Below are 17,371 nucleotides of genomic sequence, written 5' to 3'. Positions count from 1 at the left end.
TTCCTGCTCTCCTCCCCTCCCTGCTCCCCAAAACCCTCAGTATTGCAGCACTACATGATAAAAATACCAGATACTATGTGATTTAATCTCTGAGCAATCTTTCCCCACCAGTTTGTTATGAAACACATATAAGATTTAAAGCACGACCAAGAGGCAATCCTGCAGGAAAAGGCACAGCTTGTTGCAGCATGTGCTCTCTAGAGAAAGGAGATTGTGATACATTTTAATAGATGCATGAGTTTATTGGAAATGAAGCCTTGAAACCACTTCATGCTCTCATTAATATTCCCTACCAGCAGCAAACAGAAGTAAAAATTTTTCAAAATACTCCGAAGTGACACACATGCATTGCATACATTAAACTGCTTGTAGTCAGCAACACCATTTTCTTTCTTTCTCCAACTGATTTAGCTCACATTTCAGGCAGGAAAATAATTTGACCCCAAAACGAGTTCAAAGCTGGCTGCAGGCTGTGTGTCTCTGCAGTGGAGTAGAAACTTCTCTAAAGCAACACATTTAAGCATATGCCTTCTAAACCTGGAAGCAGCAAACTCAAGAGGCAGGGTGGCTTAGGGACCCATTTTGAATATAGGTAAAAAGCACTGAGAGCTGTAACATCACAGGAAGAACAACTCCTGTCAGCTCTGGCCGCAGGCTACTTCCAGACTCAGGAGTCCTTCAACAGGAACTGCAGCCTTGCACCAGGCCAGTACACCGTAAAATGTCTGAGACTGAGCATTGCTGCCTCACATAATAAAACGGGGTCATTAGCACACTGACGCCATGAGGGCACAGCTCCTGGTTCTTCCTGACTAATTTGCAAAACACCACTTCTAATTTGGAAGAGGAAAATACATTATGGCACACCATGCTCAAGAGAGGAGCAAACCCTGCTCTACACTGCTGACAAGTAACCAGAGTCTACCCAATACCACCACCACTTACTTAAGAAAATGGAAATTAAAGAAATTGCATCAAGCTAATGGCTCCCAGTGTTTTCTACATTGAAGTGGAATTCAGAAAAAAAAAAAAAAAACCACCAAACCAAATCATCACAAAACAGAACAGAAAAGCATTATCTAAAACTTTGCTGGCTACCCTTCCTGCACTCCCACTTTATACTCCTACAAGCATCAGAAACAGGAACCGTGACAGAAAATCAACGACATTTGGTCTTCCACATCATAGATAATAACATAGCCATGTATTTTCATGTTCTCTCTTTAATCCAGCCCTTTAGACAGTTCTTTATCTGTCCCTGGGATCTGCTGAAGATAGTTAAGTACAGGAAAGTAAACTAGCTCTAAAGTAAATGACAAAAGCAGGAAACAAACCAGCTTGTAAAGGAAAATTCTCAGATACTCCAAGATGATGCCTGTATATTTTAATTTTACATAGAAGTGTCTAAATATATTCCATGAGTGAAAGACTAGCTGCCCTCCTGTAGCTTTTAATTTTGCATTTTTCTCCAAATGCAATCACAGGTGACAACAGCAAACCTTCATGAGACAACATGGGATCATGTTTTTGTCTTACTCTTACAATAGGATGCAGACTTGTGAACCACATGCAGGAATGGCTGTTATCTCAGCCATTCTAAGTAGACTTCATATATGTAGCTTTGCCCTTCAGAAGATGTGGCCAGCAAGACGTAGAGGGCAACCCTCTAAAATTTCCAAAATAGAGCATCATTTACCTTAACCTTAGAAAAATCACATTCCTTAAGAGAATTTTAAACAGTAACACAGTCAGACTGATTTAGGGCAATGGGTTACCAACCTGTGAGCAATGTGCTGCCCAGGCCACCTTCCAGCAAAGCTCGTGAACAAGGAAATTCAAATCTATAATGTGACCAATCAGAGAGAAAGGTCAGATGCTGCCCACTGCATGCTCTGCAGTGCTCCATTCACATGGCAGAGGAGGCCTGGGAACCATAACAGAGTCCCAGCACTCCCACTCCTAGGCAGAGACCTTCTGCTTTAACTACACTTGACAAATGACACCTTCCTCTTTACCTCCCTCTTCCTCCTCTTTAGAAGTTTTTTGTAAATTGGCTCTTAAGCCATTTAAAAGGCCTTAAATCTTTAAGGGCTCTTAAACGCCAACAAGCTCAGTCACTGTTCTCTTAATGACCCCTGAAGTGTTTATCTTAGGGATGTCATATCTACTTATTGTTTCCTTTCCTGCTTGCTCTTGCAAACAGCCCATTTAACTTTGTTCCACATGGTCAGAATACATCTTGTAGAGCTCTTGAGAGAGGTGCACAGCATTTAAGTTTAATTCCTAAATTAATGCAGGGCAGCCATGTCTCCCACACCAGAGCTACAAATTCATTGATCAAATAAAATGTCAGCATTGACAATGTATTTGTAGACTCATGAATTGCTTACTGCTAAACTGTGTTACTACATATGGAAGACAGCAGTGGCTACTAAATCACATATGTTATTATTTAGCTGTATGAATTCACTGGGGAGGGTGGGAGGGGAGAATAAAAAGTGGGGGACATCTCCAAAACAGATGTTTCCAAGCTTTTTTAAACCTAAGAGACAAGACATAGGACAACACTTGAAGGAGCAGCTGGGGACACTGAATAAATACAGACATTTAAATGTGACCAATTACATACACATGCTAGAATTCTCAAAGGAAGATCAGGAAGCCAGGCTCCCATCTCACGCTGTCTTTCAACAGGAGTTCAGTGGCCTGTTCCTTCAGGCATGCTGGAAGTCAGATGTCATCTTGCTAAATACAGAACACTACTTCTAAATGCAGCCTCTGGTAGCTTAACCACAGTGAAGTCTATGGATTTCTACAAAGCTATCCGCAGGAGCCCTCCTCTGTATTAGATTAATGCATATATCTCCTGATCCTAGCTGATGTTGCTCTGCAAGATGAGAGAAAGTTGTCTGGACCAGCCCAGAGGCCTTAAAGCCTCTGGGGAGCCACCTTTCTTTGCCAAACACAAATATGCTGCATGGGATCTGCTCTAAAGATGGCAGGGAAAAGTTTACAAAAGGTCTAGGGCTCCTTTCTGAGTACTTCTCTTGTGAAACAAGAAAGATATCTGTATATGGAAACTGGTGGCTCAGAAAAATATTAGGGAGAAGCATGTGCCAATGATTTTCATATGTATTCACGGAATATGGATACACACACTGCGTTCATGACTTAGTTCAAACGCTTCAACCTGGTACGCCTGCAGAAAGAGCATCCTTTCTTGGTTTCTACTGCTCACTTTCCTTTCTCTATATTACAGAAAAAGAATAGGCTAGTTTCTAGGATGCACAGGATTACGGCATGATTCAGCTTAAAAAAAAACACGAGGGGAAAAAAATAAAAATACATTATTGCTCAAGCAGCTGCCAGGACTCGTGTGTCAGCACAAAGGGGTGAATATGGGAAAGTCTTGACCACTTCCTTCCACAGCCTTAGTACCTTAAAATGTTCAGAAATGTATGGACAGATTTCTGGCAGGTGGCAAACAAGGCACGGCCTTCACTTTACAGCCAATGGAAGGTGAAGCCATCAACTGGTAACCTCAATAAGCAGCAACTGTCTGCAGAGGGCCACGAAGGCTGCAGCTGTGAAGAGCATGGAAGATGACAACATGAGATCTTTTGCAAGTGAAGGACAGAGAGGGGAGAAGCCAGAACCTACTAAGACTTATTTTTTCCTAGCACTCAAGATGACTCACTACATGGCACAGTACTAGTTAGTACAAATGCTACATGAAGGTACCACGCCACGAAGTCCATAGAGGCTGTCTTTTATTTGACAAGCACATGGGCAAAAGGTCTGTGACCAGCAGGCTGTCAGTCTGCTCTCCTGGTATGACATGCACGTATGACTCACCAGAAGCCTGCATCCCTGGTCCTGGTACAGGGACATGAGAGACTTCTGGAGACCCAGCTGACAACTACGTCCAAGCCAACTGTTAGGACCATCAGGTATCGCAGCAGTTCCACAAAGGGAGCCCACAAATAACAGTGTTCTCAGGAGTGTGCAAAAGTGAGAGCTGTGGTTCTTACCGAGGATGACAGCAGGAGCTGCCAGGGGACACAAGCAGCCTAAGCGTGGTGCCTGCATCTGTACTGTCCATGTAACTTTTAAATCCACTAATGCTTCCCCTTATAATCTCTCATGCAGAGATTCAGCCTAGGAGATTGTGCTGTAGCAGCTGGCAGAGACTAGGGTCTCTAAAGGGCTCTGATGAAGCACAACAGCTTAGTGGTTTAGGGCTAAATGAAAGCATTGCATGCTTCCTAAGGAGAAGCTATTAGGTAACAGTTTTAAAACTGATTTATCTGCTTCCTCCGGAGAGGTTAAAGAAGCTCACATGCCTTTTGCATTTTAAAATAATCTACTACTAAATGTTCAAAGGCTCAGCACTTAACAATTTCAATTTGCCTTTCCATTTAGATGAATTTTCACATCCACCCATCCAGCTGACTGCTCACAGTGTGCTCCACTGGACCGCAGTCTGGCTCAGCAAGACCCGAGCTGCTTTCGAGGCTTTCTGGAATGCAGAGGTGGCAGCAATGCACACAGGCTCAGAGGGCACACTGGTGCTCTCATAAGAAAACTAAGCTTTATTTACTTTCTGGATAGGTAAAAAAGTTTCCTACTAAACTTAGTCTTCATTCAGCCTGCATACGTGTTTGTGAAAACAAGCACTATTCTGGGGCTTAAAAAAAACCGTATGTCTCTAAAGTAATTTTAAACAGCTGCCCACTGGAAGCAGCTTTTGTTCTCCTTGCAAACCTGAATTGTTTAACCAGTTATATCTATGAGGCCATTTGCATGGTAGTGTTTATCTTTACAGCTAATAGCTCCATTTAAAAATAGATCAAGAAAAAATTTAAACTTAAAAGGAAGTCAAGGAAGTTCACAAGACAAGCGTTAGATGCATCAGAGCAGTCTGTTTTTAAGACGAAGGGACTCTAGGTTCTTGCTCAATAGTTTTACAGCCTCATCTTACTTGCTCACTACAACAAAATCATGAGCTGGCCACAAGAAAATTAGTTATCATCACAAAAAAAAACTCAGCTGGAAGCTGCATTGCACTAATACACACAGTACCCACTTTTCACTCATGAATTACCTATAACAAAGGTTCTGCCTCCCCTCTACATTTGCTGCCCTTCCCTGGCAAATTCCAGCCATACAGACATTTATTTGAGCATTGCCTAATTACTGCACTCTTTTCTTACATGCCTAAGCACTAGAACCATGCTATCTATGAACAAACCTGAATGAGATATCAGATCAAGTGGAAAAAAGTTAAGATCTGCAGTTTGCTGCATACCTTCCTAAAGCAAACAGTGTGGCATGAAGAAAATGCTGGACTACATCCTGAAGTGCTTTTTTTTTTCTCCCAATGTAATCATTCCCCTCTCCTCCTCATCATCATTCCCTTTCTCTTTCTCACTTGTAAGACAGCGACATGAAAACCTGCACCGATGGAACTACATATTCCAGAAATATTTTTATCTATCTCCCCAATTCCCCTATTTGAACTGCTAAACTCTAGTCTCACTGCTCAAATAACAAACAGCCATTGGAACTAGCCAGAGCCAAACAGGGTGCCCAGGTCAACTACAGAAGGGAAGACAAAAATGGGAAAAGATGGCTTCAGCGAACAAAAGCCTGCTTGGGTTCAGATTTTCAGTTTAGTTTCTAGGAGCCAAAGCCTGGATTTAAGTCAAGATAAGCTCTGAACATTATGATTCAGTGGTTAAAACCTCAGGATTTTTCTATGCATTTCATCTAATGCATTGTATTTACTGAACAATACCTTGCAAATCACAGCTACAGAATGCTTCCCAAGCCAATCTAAGTATTTTCTCTGCATTGTAGAAAGCGAACAAAACAGCCTTCAAATCAAGGCCACAGAGGCAAAATTTTGAATAAAAATTCAAGCCTGTCTGGTCAAATGAATATAAGGCAGAAAAACATGCTGCATGCTGCCATACTGCTAAAGTTGTCATGCCTTAATGCTTTTCATGAAGCAAGAAGCTGCATGTGTCACACGTTAAGAAGGACCTTTACAGACACCTATTTCTAGCATTTCAGGAATTTCAATGCAAAATCCATTGGTAATATAATGTTATGAGGTCTAATTTAACTGAAGACAAAACGTTTAAAAGAAAGCTGGCTGTGGCATGGCATACTCAGAATGAAACACACAGGCAAACTCTTCTAAAGGTTCTTCAGTCTACCACATAACTCGTGAAAACAGAGAATGGTGAGAGTGGAAGGATGTTCCTGTTAATCTAGCATGCAGACATCACAGGGTCTTAACCCACAATTAGGGTTCAAAGGATATGGACAGTGGCCTTTATGGCTGTATCACATCACTGAAGAATGCACTACACACTTCCAGAAAGGCCAAAGCAAAAAAATTCTGTGATTCAAAACAACTGTGCTCCTTTTCCCTCTCTTAAGCACAGTATCCACCAGGCCTGCTCTGAGGACAGTCCATGCTTAATGATAAGCTCACTGTCCTGTGAGCTTACACCCTCTCACACAGCAGAGATACAGGGAGGTAGAAAGTGAAGAAGCTGCCTTTTCCCACCTTCTATTTCCAAAGCTGTAGGACTTAGAGCAGCACAACACTTCAACAAAAGATGCCAGCCTAGGACCTGGTAAATGCAGGTTTGAACCCTGGTTTCTTGGAATGTGTGATCATCATCACTTGGTCACAATCAAGTTGCACAATGGAGATTGACTCAATGATCCTCCTCAGCCAGTAGCTGAAGGAAGGCTGGGGCCTCCAGGTGGTGCACAGCTATAGTGACATAACAACCTCTGAAAGAAGTACAGCTGTGTTCCAGTGGCATTTTGTCCCAGCTAACCTACACAGCAATTTGCACCAGACTATCCTTGTTATTCAATCTGCCTCACCACAGCAGCCTGTGGAGAGAAAGATTTCAAACATACTTACTCACAGAGCTCTGGTAGGGCCTAGATGGCTAGAGGGTACATGCACAGGCATGCAAGATCACATACCCCAGAACATTCTCATATCAACAGTGTGCCTAGAAGGATGGACGTCAATCACATGGCTCACCTGTATTTGTTAACAGGTCCTACAGGTGAAGACTACCATGACAGCTTATTAAGAAAGCCTTAGCAAAGGCAGTAACAAAATGATGCCAAATATGGTCTGAAAATAGGGCTGGTCAGAACTTTTCTAGCAGAGCATTTCTTCTATTGGCGCAATTGCCACATGACTAGAAGCATTATGATACCAACACTCCGATTTTGACAGCTCTTCTGTCAGACAGATAATACAAAGCAGATTACTGACAGAAGCCAACCAGTTCTGCCACTGTTCTTGAAGTAGTCAGTCTTGAAAGGCTTCGGTGCAGAGAACAGTGGCCTTCCAGGCTCCTCCCTCAGAGGAGGATGAAATCTTGACTCTTATCTGAGTCCTGGTTTCAATTCATTTGAGTGAGATTGGATGGCTGATTTTGAGACTGCTGTAATAACTGACGGCAGACTTTTGTTTGTTAAGTCAGCTCTGTAACACACTGTCACCACACAAGTTGTGCTACAAATTTGCTTAGCTGGTGAAGTCCTTAATGCAAATCAGAAGGACATTAATAATATCCTTTCATGTCTTTTTAATATTTATGTCATGAGTAAATGGGATAAGTGCTTTATTAGCATTTAAGACTATTAGGAAGAAAATTATGTAGATTATGTGGAAAAAAGGAGACAAGAAAACGAAAACATCTCACATCCTATAAATTTGTGACGATATCACTGGTTAAGAACATTCAATGTCCAGTCCATGTTTCGATTCTTCAAACTGTTTTTGAATAAATCATTGCACACCAACTGTAATTAGTGTGTTTCTCATAACTCTGAAGTTACATTTCAAATCCTACCGTGCTGCAAGCTTATGGCAGACGACACCAGTGTCTGTTATGACTTCACTCAGTCTCAGCTCAAGGTGGACCTTCCCCTGAAACACACCAAAAACACCATACGAAAAATTACTTTTTATGCACAGCCAGCCACGCCATTCCACCTAAACAAAGCAAGTCAGGTAATGCAAGTAATTCCAGGAGTTTAAAGATTAACTAATAACTTCACCTGCCAGAAAATCCAGATTAGTAGCCATTTCACTAAACTTCAGTGCATAATTCCCACCATTATCTTATCTCTTTTTTACTAATTCAGGGATGCAGAGTGTCTGTGGTCTAGCACAAAAATATTGTGTTGGAGCTTCATCAATATTTAGCATTTTAAATATTAAGCAAAAATCTGCACCACAATCAATTGAAAAGATACCATAGCAGTAAGCTGTAAATGAATACACTTATGTATTTTAAACATTAGAAAAATAAAAAATCTATGAAATAATAAAAACTGTGAGAAAATGTCAGTAAAACTACACTGGGCAACTAGAAAAAAAAATGTTCAACCATGTTGCCAGCTTTCACACCATCTACTATTACACAGTCTTCAACTCCTTACACTTACATTAGTTTTATTATGACTTGGGCCAAGATGTTATGCTCAAATATGCTAAAAAATTAAAGGCAATTATGAATACAAACTGCATTCCTCTTACTCTATTACATTTCAAAACATGAGAATCTACTCCCACTGGCAAAAATTCAGCACCACTCTCACAGTGTATGAACAGTAAAGGCAAAATACATTTTGTTATTGACCTATTCTGACTCACAAGCACTGCCCGATCATCATCTGCAAATCTTCATGACCAAAATTGAATCATTTACCTTCATAATCAGCTCCCCTCACTCTTCTGCCACAGTGTATGAACAGTAAAGGCAAAATACATTTTGTTATTGACCTATTCTGACTCACAAGCACTGCCCGATCATCATCTGCAAATCTTCATGACCAAAATTGAATCATTTACCTTCATAATCAGCTCCCCTCCACCCTTTTTACCAGAAGATCCTAAAATCCATCCTGTTAGTCAGAGCTCTAATGTGGGTGTCATCTTTGACTCAGATCTACCCCAACTCATACACAAGTCTGTTGCCAACCCTTTTGTAAGATCTTCCAGATTTAACCTTTTCTCTTTTTGCACATGACCAGAACTCTGGCAAGAGACTTCACTGTCTCTTCTGACTAGTTACAGCAACCTCATGACCTAATAGGATGTCCATCCTGCATAACAGAGGATAGTGAAGATCAAACCCTGGCCTCAAGTTGCACCTATGCTGCTATATCTATTACCTCTAGAGCAGATTTAAAAAAAAATAAAAGCTGGTGACAGTCCAAAGCAGAACAGGGAGTGCAGGATCAATGAAGTAGCATGGACACGCAGAATTTCAGTTCAGACTCATTCCCTGGTCCTCTTAAAAAAAATCACTGAAGTCAGTGCCTGAATAACCATCCTGAAGAAGCCTATAAGAGATTCTCTTTCTTACTGCAACAGTAATTCTCTTTCATTTTTTTGTATACCCCTTTCTTGGTACTATTCTTTCTGCACTGTCTTGAGTGCACACTTACTGCTTTCCTGCATTTCACGCTTTCTCTCCTCAAACCTCTATCACCTACTTACATCTTCAGTACTGTGACTTCAGTAGTGTTTTTTCCTGTCTGAGGGCTGGAGTACATGTGTCAGGTGATACTAGTGTTCATCCAGAAAACAAGAAAAAAAGATCTCTCCAAGCTGTATAAAAACCCATATTGCACAGACATTGCAGCAGCTCGCTGGCATTTTGAACAGGGAAGGACCAAAACCTGTGGGAGTTTAAAAAGATGTTCCCTGCCAGAGTCTTTTGCATAATTTTAATCAAAATAATAAAAGTGAACAATGCAAAACTCAAAGATGTTGCATTTGGCTGTCAAACCACCCGATTCTTCATGTCTATTTCAGCAAGACATGAATTCTCCTTCACACAGATGCAAATGTCAACATCTGTCAACTCCTTCTAACTTGAAGCCTGTTCTCATGAATAAGAGGATTTTTCTGCACAAATACATAAAGCCACTTCTAGACCCACCTCTTTAAGACTCAGTACCACTACAAATCTTTGCTGATATCCTGCATACTACCTTTACTAGAGAAATGAACACTAACATAAGTTTAGAAGAAATTATAAGAACAGAGATTTAAGAATTCTAGAGAGAATATTCCTTTGTATAAAAATACCAAGAAGGCAAGATAATGTTTTTATTGAAATATTTCTGCTGATCTTAAAGGCAAGACTGACCTCTCTCTGGAAAGAAAGAATGCTCCAGTACACTTAGGTAAGCCTGAATACAAACTTACAGTGATAATTTGCTCAATCTCACATAGACTGGTGAGATGGTAACAATCTGATGGAAGCTCCCTATTTTACAAATCAAGCTGCAAAGACCTTAAGTCAGCAGTACCTCACACATTTTCCCAGTACGTTAAGTACAAAAATACAGTGCTGCCTGCTTTAGGCTCAAGAGACATTTTTTCCTGTTTATCTCATTTTTCTCTTCTAAAGACCTTGAAAATGGTCAGCTGCTCAAAAAGTGACACAAAGCTTCAGACAGCAAAACAGAGTCATGGGATCATTAGGACCAGCAGCCCTACAGCTATTCCCAGAAGACCTCTTTCCTTCCAGTTAAAAATTCGAACTCATAAATACATTAAAATAAGGCTACATACTTGCAGGCTTAATTCACAGAAAATATAACTCCTACATAAACAGAATGCTTTTTTCTCCAAATCAATTATACCATTAGGCAAAACATAAGGATTCATCTGAATAAATTTACTCCTGAGTAATGCCATTAGTTGGTCTACAAAATACCAGATAATTTATTTTTTCAAAGGGAAGACAGAAAACTATGCAATAAATCAGTATCATAAAATCAAGTTAATCTAACCAATGGAAAGTTAATTGATCACCTATACTGGATTAAATATACCACAGAAACAGAGAGTTGCCAATATATTTATTTATTGAGAATTTATAACAGTAACAAAAAAAATCTTATTTTTAGTATTAAAAGAACAATTGTGATAACAAGAACCTCCAGTTGTAGTAGGTGTGCACAGTTACTGACAGCATTTACAAGCAGGAAAGATCAGATAATGTGGCAGGAATAAAAGTACGTTGTCCCTGTTTTACAGCTGATGCAGTGGCTTGGTCCTGCTCAGAAATAATTCCTGTTGCGGAGCGAGAGCCTGAGTCTAGGATCAGTCCCAGCCAGCTGATGCAGTGGCTTGGTCCTGCTCAGAAATAATTCCTGTTGCGGAGCGAGAGCCTGAGTCTAGGATCAGTCCCAGACCTTATGTCCTAGCCATAAAGCTTTTTTCCTCCCACGCTGACTGAATTTAAAAAAAAAAAAAAAAAAAACTTAGAGAAGAAGTTGGAGGTTTGACAATTTTGAAGTAAAAGGCATTAATTACTAAAAGCATCTCCATAATAAAAATATTCCAGGATGTTCCTAGAAGCAGCTATGCTCATTAACATACCCTTCACATTTGGAAGGGTAGGACTTTTTCAAGGAACAAGCTGAAGGAGTGCCAACGTAAATCTGAACGCTTCCTTTTTCATAAGCTCCAGCTGATATGGATGGGTGAGTTCACAGGTCATACGTCCTTCCTAATTGCATCTAACATCACATAATGGGGGCAGTCAGCTTCCATTTTTCAACTCTTGATTAAAGAAGCCATGAGTAGACTGAAGTTCTTGTAGGGAAGTAGACAGTATTTCAAAGGAAATCAGTAACAAATAAAACTTCTGAAGGGCTTTACTGAGGGAAAAAAATTATTCTATGCTTGTTAAATATCCCCTTCAGTAAAAAAAAAAAAAAAAAGAATTAAGTTCCAGTGTTGTTAACATTCTCAAAACACTACCAGGTATCAGGAAGAACTACACACACAGTTATCTGAAAAACAAACAGAAACTGATCACAAGCTTGCAAATAAAAGGAAGAGCAGACTCAAAGTCTTGGCTTTACAGATACAGGAAAAGCCTGTCTCCAGCCACCTCATTTCTCCCTGGAACACAGCTATGAGTTACTGTAGACTGAAACACAGGAAAAGAGTTGTAAAGCGAGCATACAAATGCTAGCTACCTGTATCACGTTTCCAGCAGTTGCAAATCTGCTGTTTAATTTAAACACAGCGTGTTCATGAAGAAAACACATGACCATACATTATCCTAAAGTTATTCTTACGACAAAGTTCTGCTATCCTGGCATGAAGCGTTTTTAGCATCTTGAACAAGTGGTGGGCTCAGAGGCAGCATTTGCAAAGTCACCAGGCACCACTGGGAGCCATTTCTGAGTGCAGTTACATACACACATTTTGGCCTGGAATCTGACACACACCACATGACCCAGTGACTGTAGATTCAGATGCAACATGTGATCTAACTCAAAACAGATGTGATCTGTTTTTTTCAAGGGAAAATTTACAAAAACACACCAACAAACACTAGGAACCTCTGTGCTCTGTATCTGAGGCTCTAGTAAATGCACAAAAGACTGATAGTCTGCCTAAGTTCAAAAGACAGGAGCCAAATCTACCCAAAATCTTAAATCATGTATTTAAGGAAGTATCAGCCAATCTCCATCCTTTTTGTTACTGTGAAACAGTTTTTTAGAAGTCTTTCACTTCTAAAAAACATCAAAGGAAAAGAACACTGTTAAACAAAACCAGAAAATACACAATCTGCTTGCTTGAATATTAAATATCAAGTAAATTATCTTCATATACAGCACTACATAATCCTCTCTTCTACAAAAGAACAAGAGCAGACAGCACAAAAAACCCTAAAAAAAGGTATTTTTGTATTATTAAGCCCACTGGACAAGAGGTTTGTTATCTCACCATTCTATTTCTCACAAGCCTACCTGATTTTGCTAGGGCCTTCCCCCTCCAAGGTTGGAGGGCATCTGCATGGAAGTTTTCCAGATATTTATCCCACATGGGGACCCTTATCCCAGCATTGTTCCCCAACCTCACCAGCCCCACAACTCAGCTCAACTGTGCCCACCGCTCAGGAGTGGGGAGCAGCTCTACTTTTCTTCCTGCTGGTACAGAGTGACTGCAAGCAGGCTCACTCCAGCTCCTGGAGATGGAGGAGGGAAGAAACGTAACAGAGATGGGTTGTAGAAGACAACTAGGCTAAGCAGGTGACATGAACCTGCTGGTAATTACTAATACCAGCCCCTCATTGTTTCAGAATCTCAAATTAAGGACTGTGATACCCCTGGTGTGCTGGTTTAGTTTCCCTTGCTGCAAATTGTCTAGAGAAAGGAGCACTGGAAGAACTCAGCCCTGCACGTGGACCTTCCAAAATACGATATAACCTATGCTGTTGCTTTCTGTCTTTCCAATTTTTACTTCATGATATAGCAAATCTATTAGATAGATTCTGGCTACTTTGAAACTCTCTTAGGCAACTGAGATGTCATTTTCTGGCACTGGTAAAGCTTAAAAGCAAACAAAAAAGCTGACCCTAACTCTTAACAGCTCACTACATGCTGCCCATGAGGGAGCAGGAGAGGAAAGACCAAGGGTGCAGCTATTGGTTTAGGTAAATCCAGCCCTGCAGTATTATCGGCAGCCCCACACAAGGTCACAGCCTAACAGCAGGTTCAAGAGCAGGAGGAAGAGTTTGTTTGCTATCTACATTTGCTGCTATAACAACTGTTCTTTCTTTTTAGTAGAGGGCAGCAAGCGGCTAGAAAAGGTCTAAGAATCATGCTCCAGATCACAGCCTGCCTGCTGGACCACAGCACTGCACGCAGGAATCTGGAACAAAATGCAGCCTATTGCTGGTGAAAGTGCAACAGCTCTACTGAACACTGCATGGATTCATAAATGCTAGGATAAAAACTGAAGCCTGCTTGGTCTCCATACGTGCAAGCATGTTAGAATTGCTTAGAAAGTAGCAAACATCTTCAAATGGCCCAACGTTCACCCTCTTGTTTCTCTAAATGAAGAATACCTCCATACAGTCAAAATCCTTATAATTAGTCATGTTTTCCTTTCAAACATTTTGATGCAATACAGTACGTATATATTGTAAATGAAAGCCACCTGGCTTTCATTTCCTCAGACAAATCGTGTTCTGCAGATCCCAAATCTAGGTGTGTTATTTTGAAATAATGTACATTTATCACTCAGCTGTAGGAAATCCTTACCACATGCCCTGTTGCAGAGTAGCTATTTAAAAGTAACAGACGAAAACCAGATAGAATGTCTTACCCCTTGGTGCTGATAAGCCTGAATACTGTGCTCTTACACTCATATAGGGAGGAAGTCTTGCCACAAAGCAAGATCTGGTCAATAATTGGTCTTTTCATTTCTCACAAACATTATTTACCCTTGTTAACATGATCCAGTTCTCTGAAATAATTTTGTCAGTAGGCATGTAACCTTAAGAATCTTCCTCCTACCCTATAAAAACAGAGATTTCATCTGTCTTCAAAACAACTAGAAGAGAGACACCTAAAAGCCACTGTTCATAAAATAGAGGGTAACACCCATTTATTTCCTGTGTGTGGTGAAAAGAAGATACCAAACCTGGGAGCAGCTTCTTCTTTTTTCAATTTGCATATACCCACGCTTACAGTAGGTTATACAAAATGTGTCAGTGACTCATCTTTACACTGGAAGCATCTAAATACCTACACAAAGACAGTCTCAGTGTTTAATAGACTGAGTAATTCTGTCTGTCACTGGAGTGATAGAGCCCTATACAGTTGCTGCTAAAGACAATTCACTCAACCTAGTTTACTATCTTCAAAGCCACATTCTTAATAAAACTAACAATTAGCATCAGAGCCATTCCAGTTCAATACAATTTGCTCTAACTATATTTTTAAAAGCATTGATTTATACAGAACAGGAAGCAGGCAAGTATGGGAGAAACTGCAGCAACTTCCACAATATTACCGAGGTAGGGCGAAAGAAAGTTCAGAGTAACACGCTTCCAGCTTACTCTGCAGGTCTAGGATGAACTTCTCTAACTGTCACACAGGACCAAATGGAGAAGAGCTAACTCAAAAGCTTGTGGTGAGATCTTGGCTCTGCTGAAGTCATGGCAAAACTCCCACTCTGGCAAGGCCAGGATTTCATTCATGAAGCCTGACATGTGGGATACTGATTCTGCATTCAATGGGAAGGTGCTGACAAAGGGGAAGAGGTTTTCTGAGCAACACAAAGTACCCTGGATATATTTTTCCGGCTAATATACGGGAAGCATTTGAGCCAGCAGTGACAAAAGGCATTTTGGCGTACTCTCCAAATATACTTGTAGAAAGTGTTTTCTGCTGCTGATGTATAGTCCACCACGCGACACCTCTATCAGTCCTTACTCAAGAACAAGCACGTTTAATCAACAATAGTCAAGGGCCAGTGTAGGCAAAATATTAATGTGGTGGAAGGAGGAGGATGGCATCTGGTGTCTGAAGAAAAGTACTTCTTAACATCTGTAAATCTTTTGCACAAAGCCTTGAGTATTGAAGGTTAAAACGTGAGACAATTTGCTTCTTCAGTGTTGGTTATCTGCCCCTTTACATGCTTTTTTTTGTTGTTTCGAAGCTGATAGCCAAATAGATGTGTTTCGGACAGATCAAAGTTCTTATGAGGAGGAAGGGGAAATGAGCAATTTTCAAGTTTTTATGTCAGATTTATTTGCCCCCAACAATGGTTTTTACATAAGACCTTGAGCATGACTGGCTTTGGAAAAGCACTGTCATTTAATACTGAGAACTCAGCTGTAAGAGAACATGACTATTTCACATTCGTCAGTGCGTGGAGGAAGTAACTCAAAGCACACTTGAAAAGGGGAACTCTGAAAGCAAGAGCCTGCACAGGAAAACATGTCAGAATGATCTAACTCTCCCTGCATTTCTGTCTAGCTTTGCCATATACAGACTACATGGTTTAGGGTATGCTGGTGTACTTTGATATTAATCAGGATATCTCTGGACCTTTAGGTACTTCACTTGATTACATGCACACAAAAAACATTTGGGTAGCAAAGCTCAAACTTCAGAAAACAGACTTGAACTATGCAGGGCTGAAGTTACTGTGGGAAAAAAAAAAGGGAAAAACTACTCAAAGACAGGAAAAAATCTTTTAAAGATCGCATGTGGACTTGGGCTTAAATCCCACTGAGAGCACATGGAACACTGAGAGCATCTGCCATCTACACCCCCAGGCAAATATCTGAATCAGTTACTGTTGAGTAAATTTTGGCATGCAAAGGAGAGGCAAACATTCATGGATCAAGGGAGATGTACACACAATAGCATGGCAATTTTTGCTTCCAGTACTCCAAATGCGCAAGAATGAAAATACAGCAAGTCCTAAAAGACAAACGACTACTAGAAAAGAGACATGGCCCATGGAAAGTGTGCAACATCATGCTCTTACTGGCTTCAAGCAGCTTAGAAAGTTGTGTCTTCTGTGGCTAGTCCCTCCCCTCCAGCTGAGGCTGCCTGACTGTTTATAGTCTATTTTGATGCAAAAGTTAAACCATTTTCAGGAACAGCTCAATTCCTGTTTTACTTCCCACTGAAATATTTGAGCACTTGTACAGTCAGACACTGCATATTGAACTCTGGGCATGGTAAATTCTGCTGAGGAGCAGACAGGCTCCATCAGAAGACAGGAACTTAAAATTCCTTCAGCTAAACCTGCACAAACCCACTTGGTTACAGCTTCCTACTTTCTGAGCAAGTCTTCCAGTCTGGAAAGTTAAGCCATGAATTATTCGTTTACCATGCTGTTAAGTTTCATTCTGAATCTGTGTAACAAATCTTCCTAAAAATATTTAACACGTTTTAGCATATTTAAAACAGAAATATGAAATCATGCAATTTCATATTTGCAACACAAATAGTTTTGTTGGACTTTATTAATTTGTTCTCCATTTGATGATTTTGAACTTAAACCACTTAACTGCACAACAGTTTATTCTCCCAGGTTATATACAAACAGCAATCAGGGAACGCATTGACAGGACTATAGCAGACTATGCAATATGTTGTTTTCAAGCTAGCAAGAGCAAAACCAGCCAGTACGATATGAGGGCATCGATCTACTAAGAGACCAACAGCCTTTCGATCCCAAGGGGCAATTCAGTCCATTGCTGAACAAGACAGTGCTGTGTTTGGACGGCTGCTGCTACCCACCCACTCAGATGAAGGTGCACTTGATTACACTGGTTCTCTCGGTAAGCTAGTTTACTAGACTAAATGGTGAACCAAAGCCACAATGGCCATGTGGGTGGCTAATGCCCAACCTGCATCTGTGGGCTGAGCGGCTGCACAGCACCCATACTGCTTTGTGTGGGACTGTGCACCACACTGAACAGTGTCAGCGGTGGTGAGACCACAAGCCTCTTAACAGCTCTTTTCCTAGATTAACAATGCCTTT

General features: G+C 40.6%; 1 protein-coding gene across 1 annotated transcript in view; it reads right to left on the bottom strand.

The window, feature by feature from the left end:
• Positions 1 to 17,371, bottom strand: part of RASA3 (RAS p21 protein activator 3) — a 94,331-nt gene that overhangs the window by 50,177 nt on the left and 26,783 nt on the right. Inside the window, exon 4 of the mRNA XM_010134478.1 lies at positions 7,896 to 7,972. Coding sequence (XP_010132780.1) covers positions 7,896 to 7,972 — 77 coding nt within the window. The remainder of the gene's footprint in view (positions 1 to 7,895; positions 7,973 to 17,371) is intronic.

Source organism: Buceros rhinoceros, unplaced genomic scaffold, assembly GCF_000710305.1.
Source record: "Buceros rhinoceros silvestris isolate BGI_N320 unplaced genomic scaffold, ASM71030v1 scaffold3984, whole genome shotgun sequence".
NCBI lineage: Eukaryota > Metazoa > Chordata > Aves > Bucerotiformes > Bucerotidae > Buceros > Buceros rhinoceros.
This window is presented reverse-complemented; position numbering and strand designations above follow the sequence as displayed.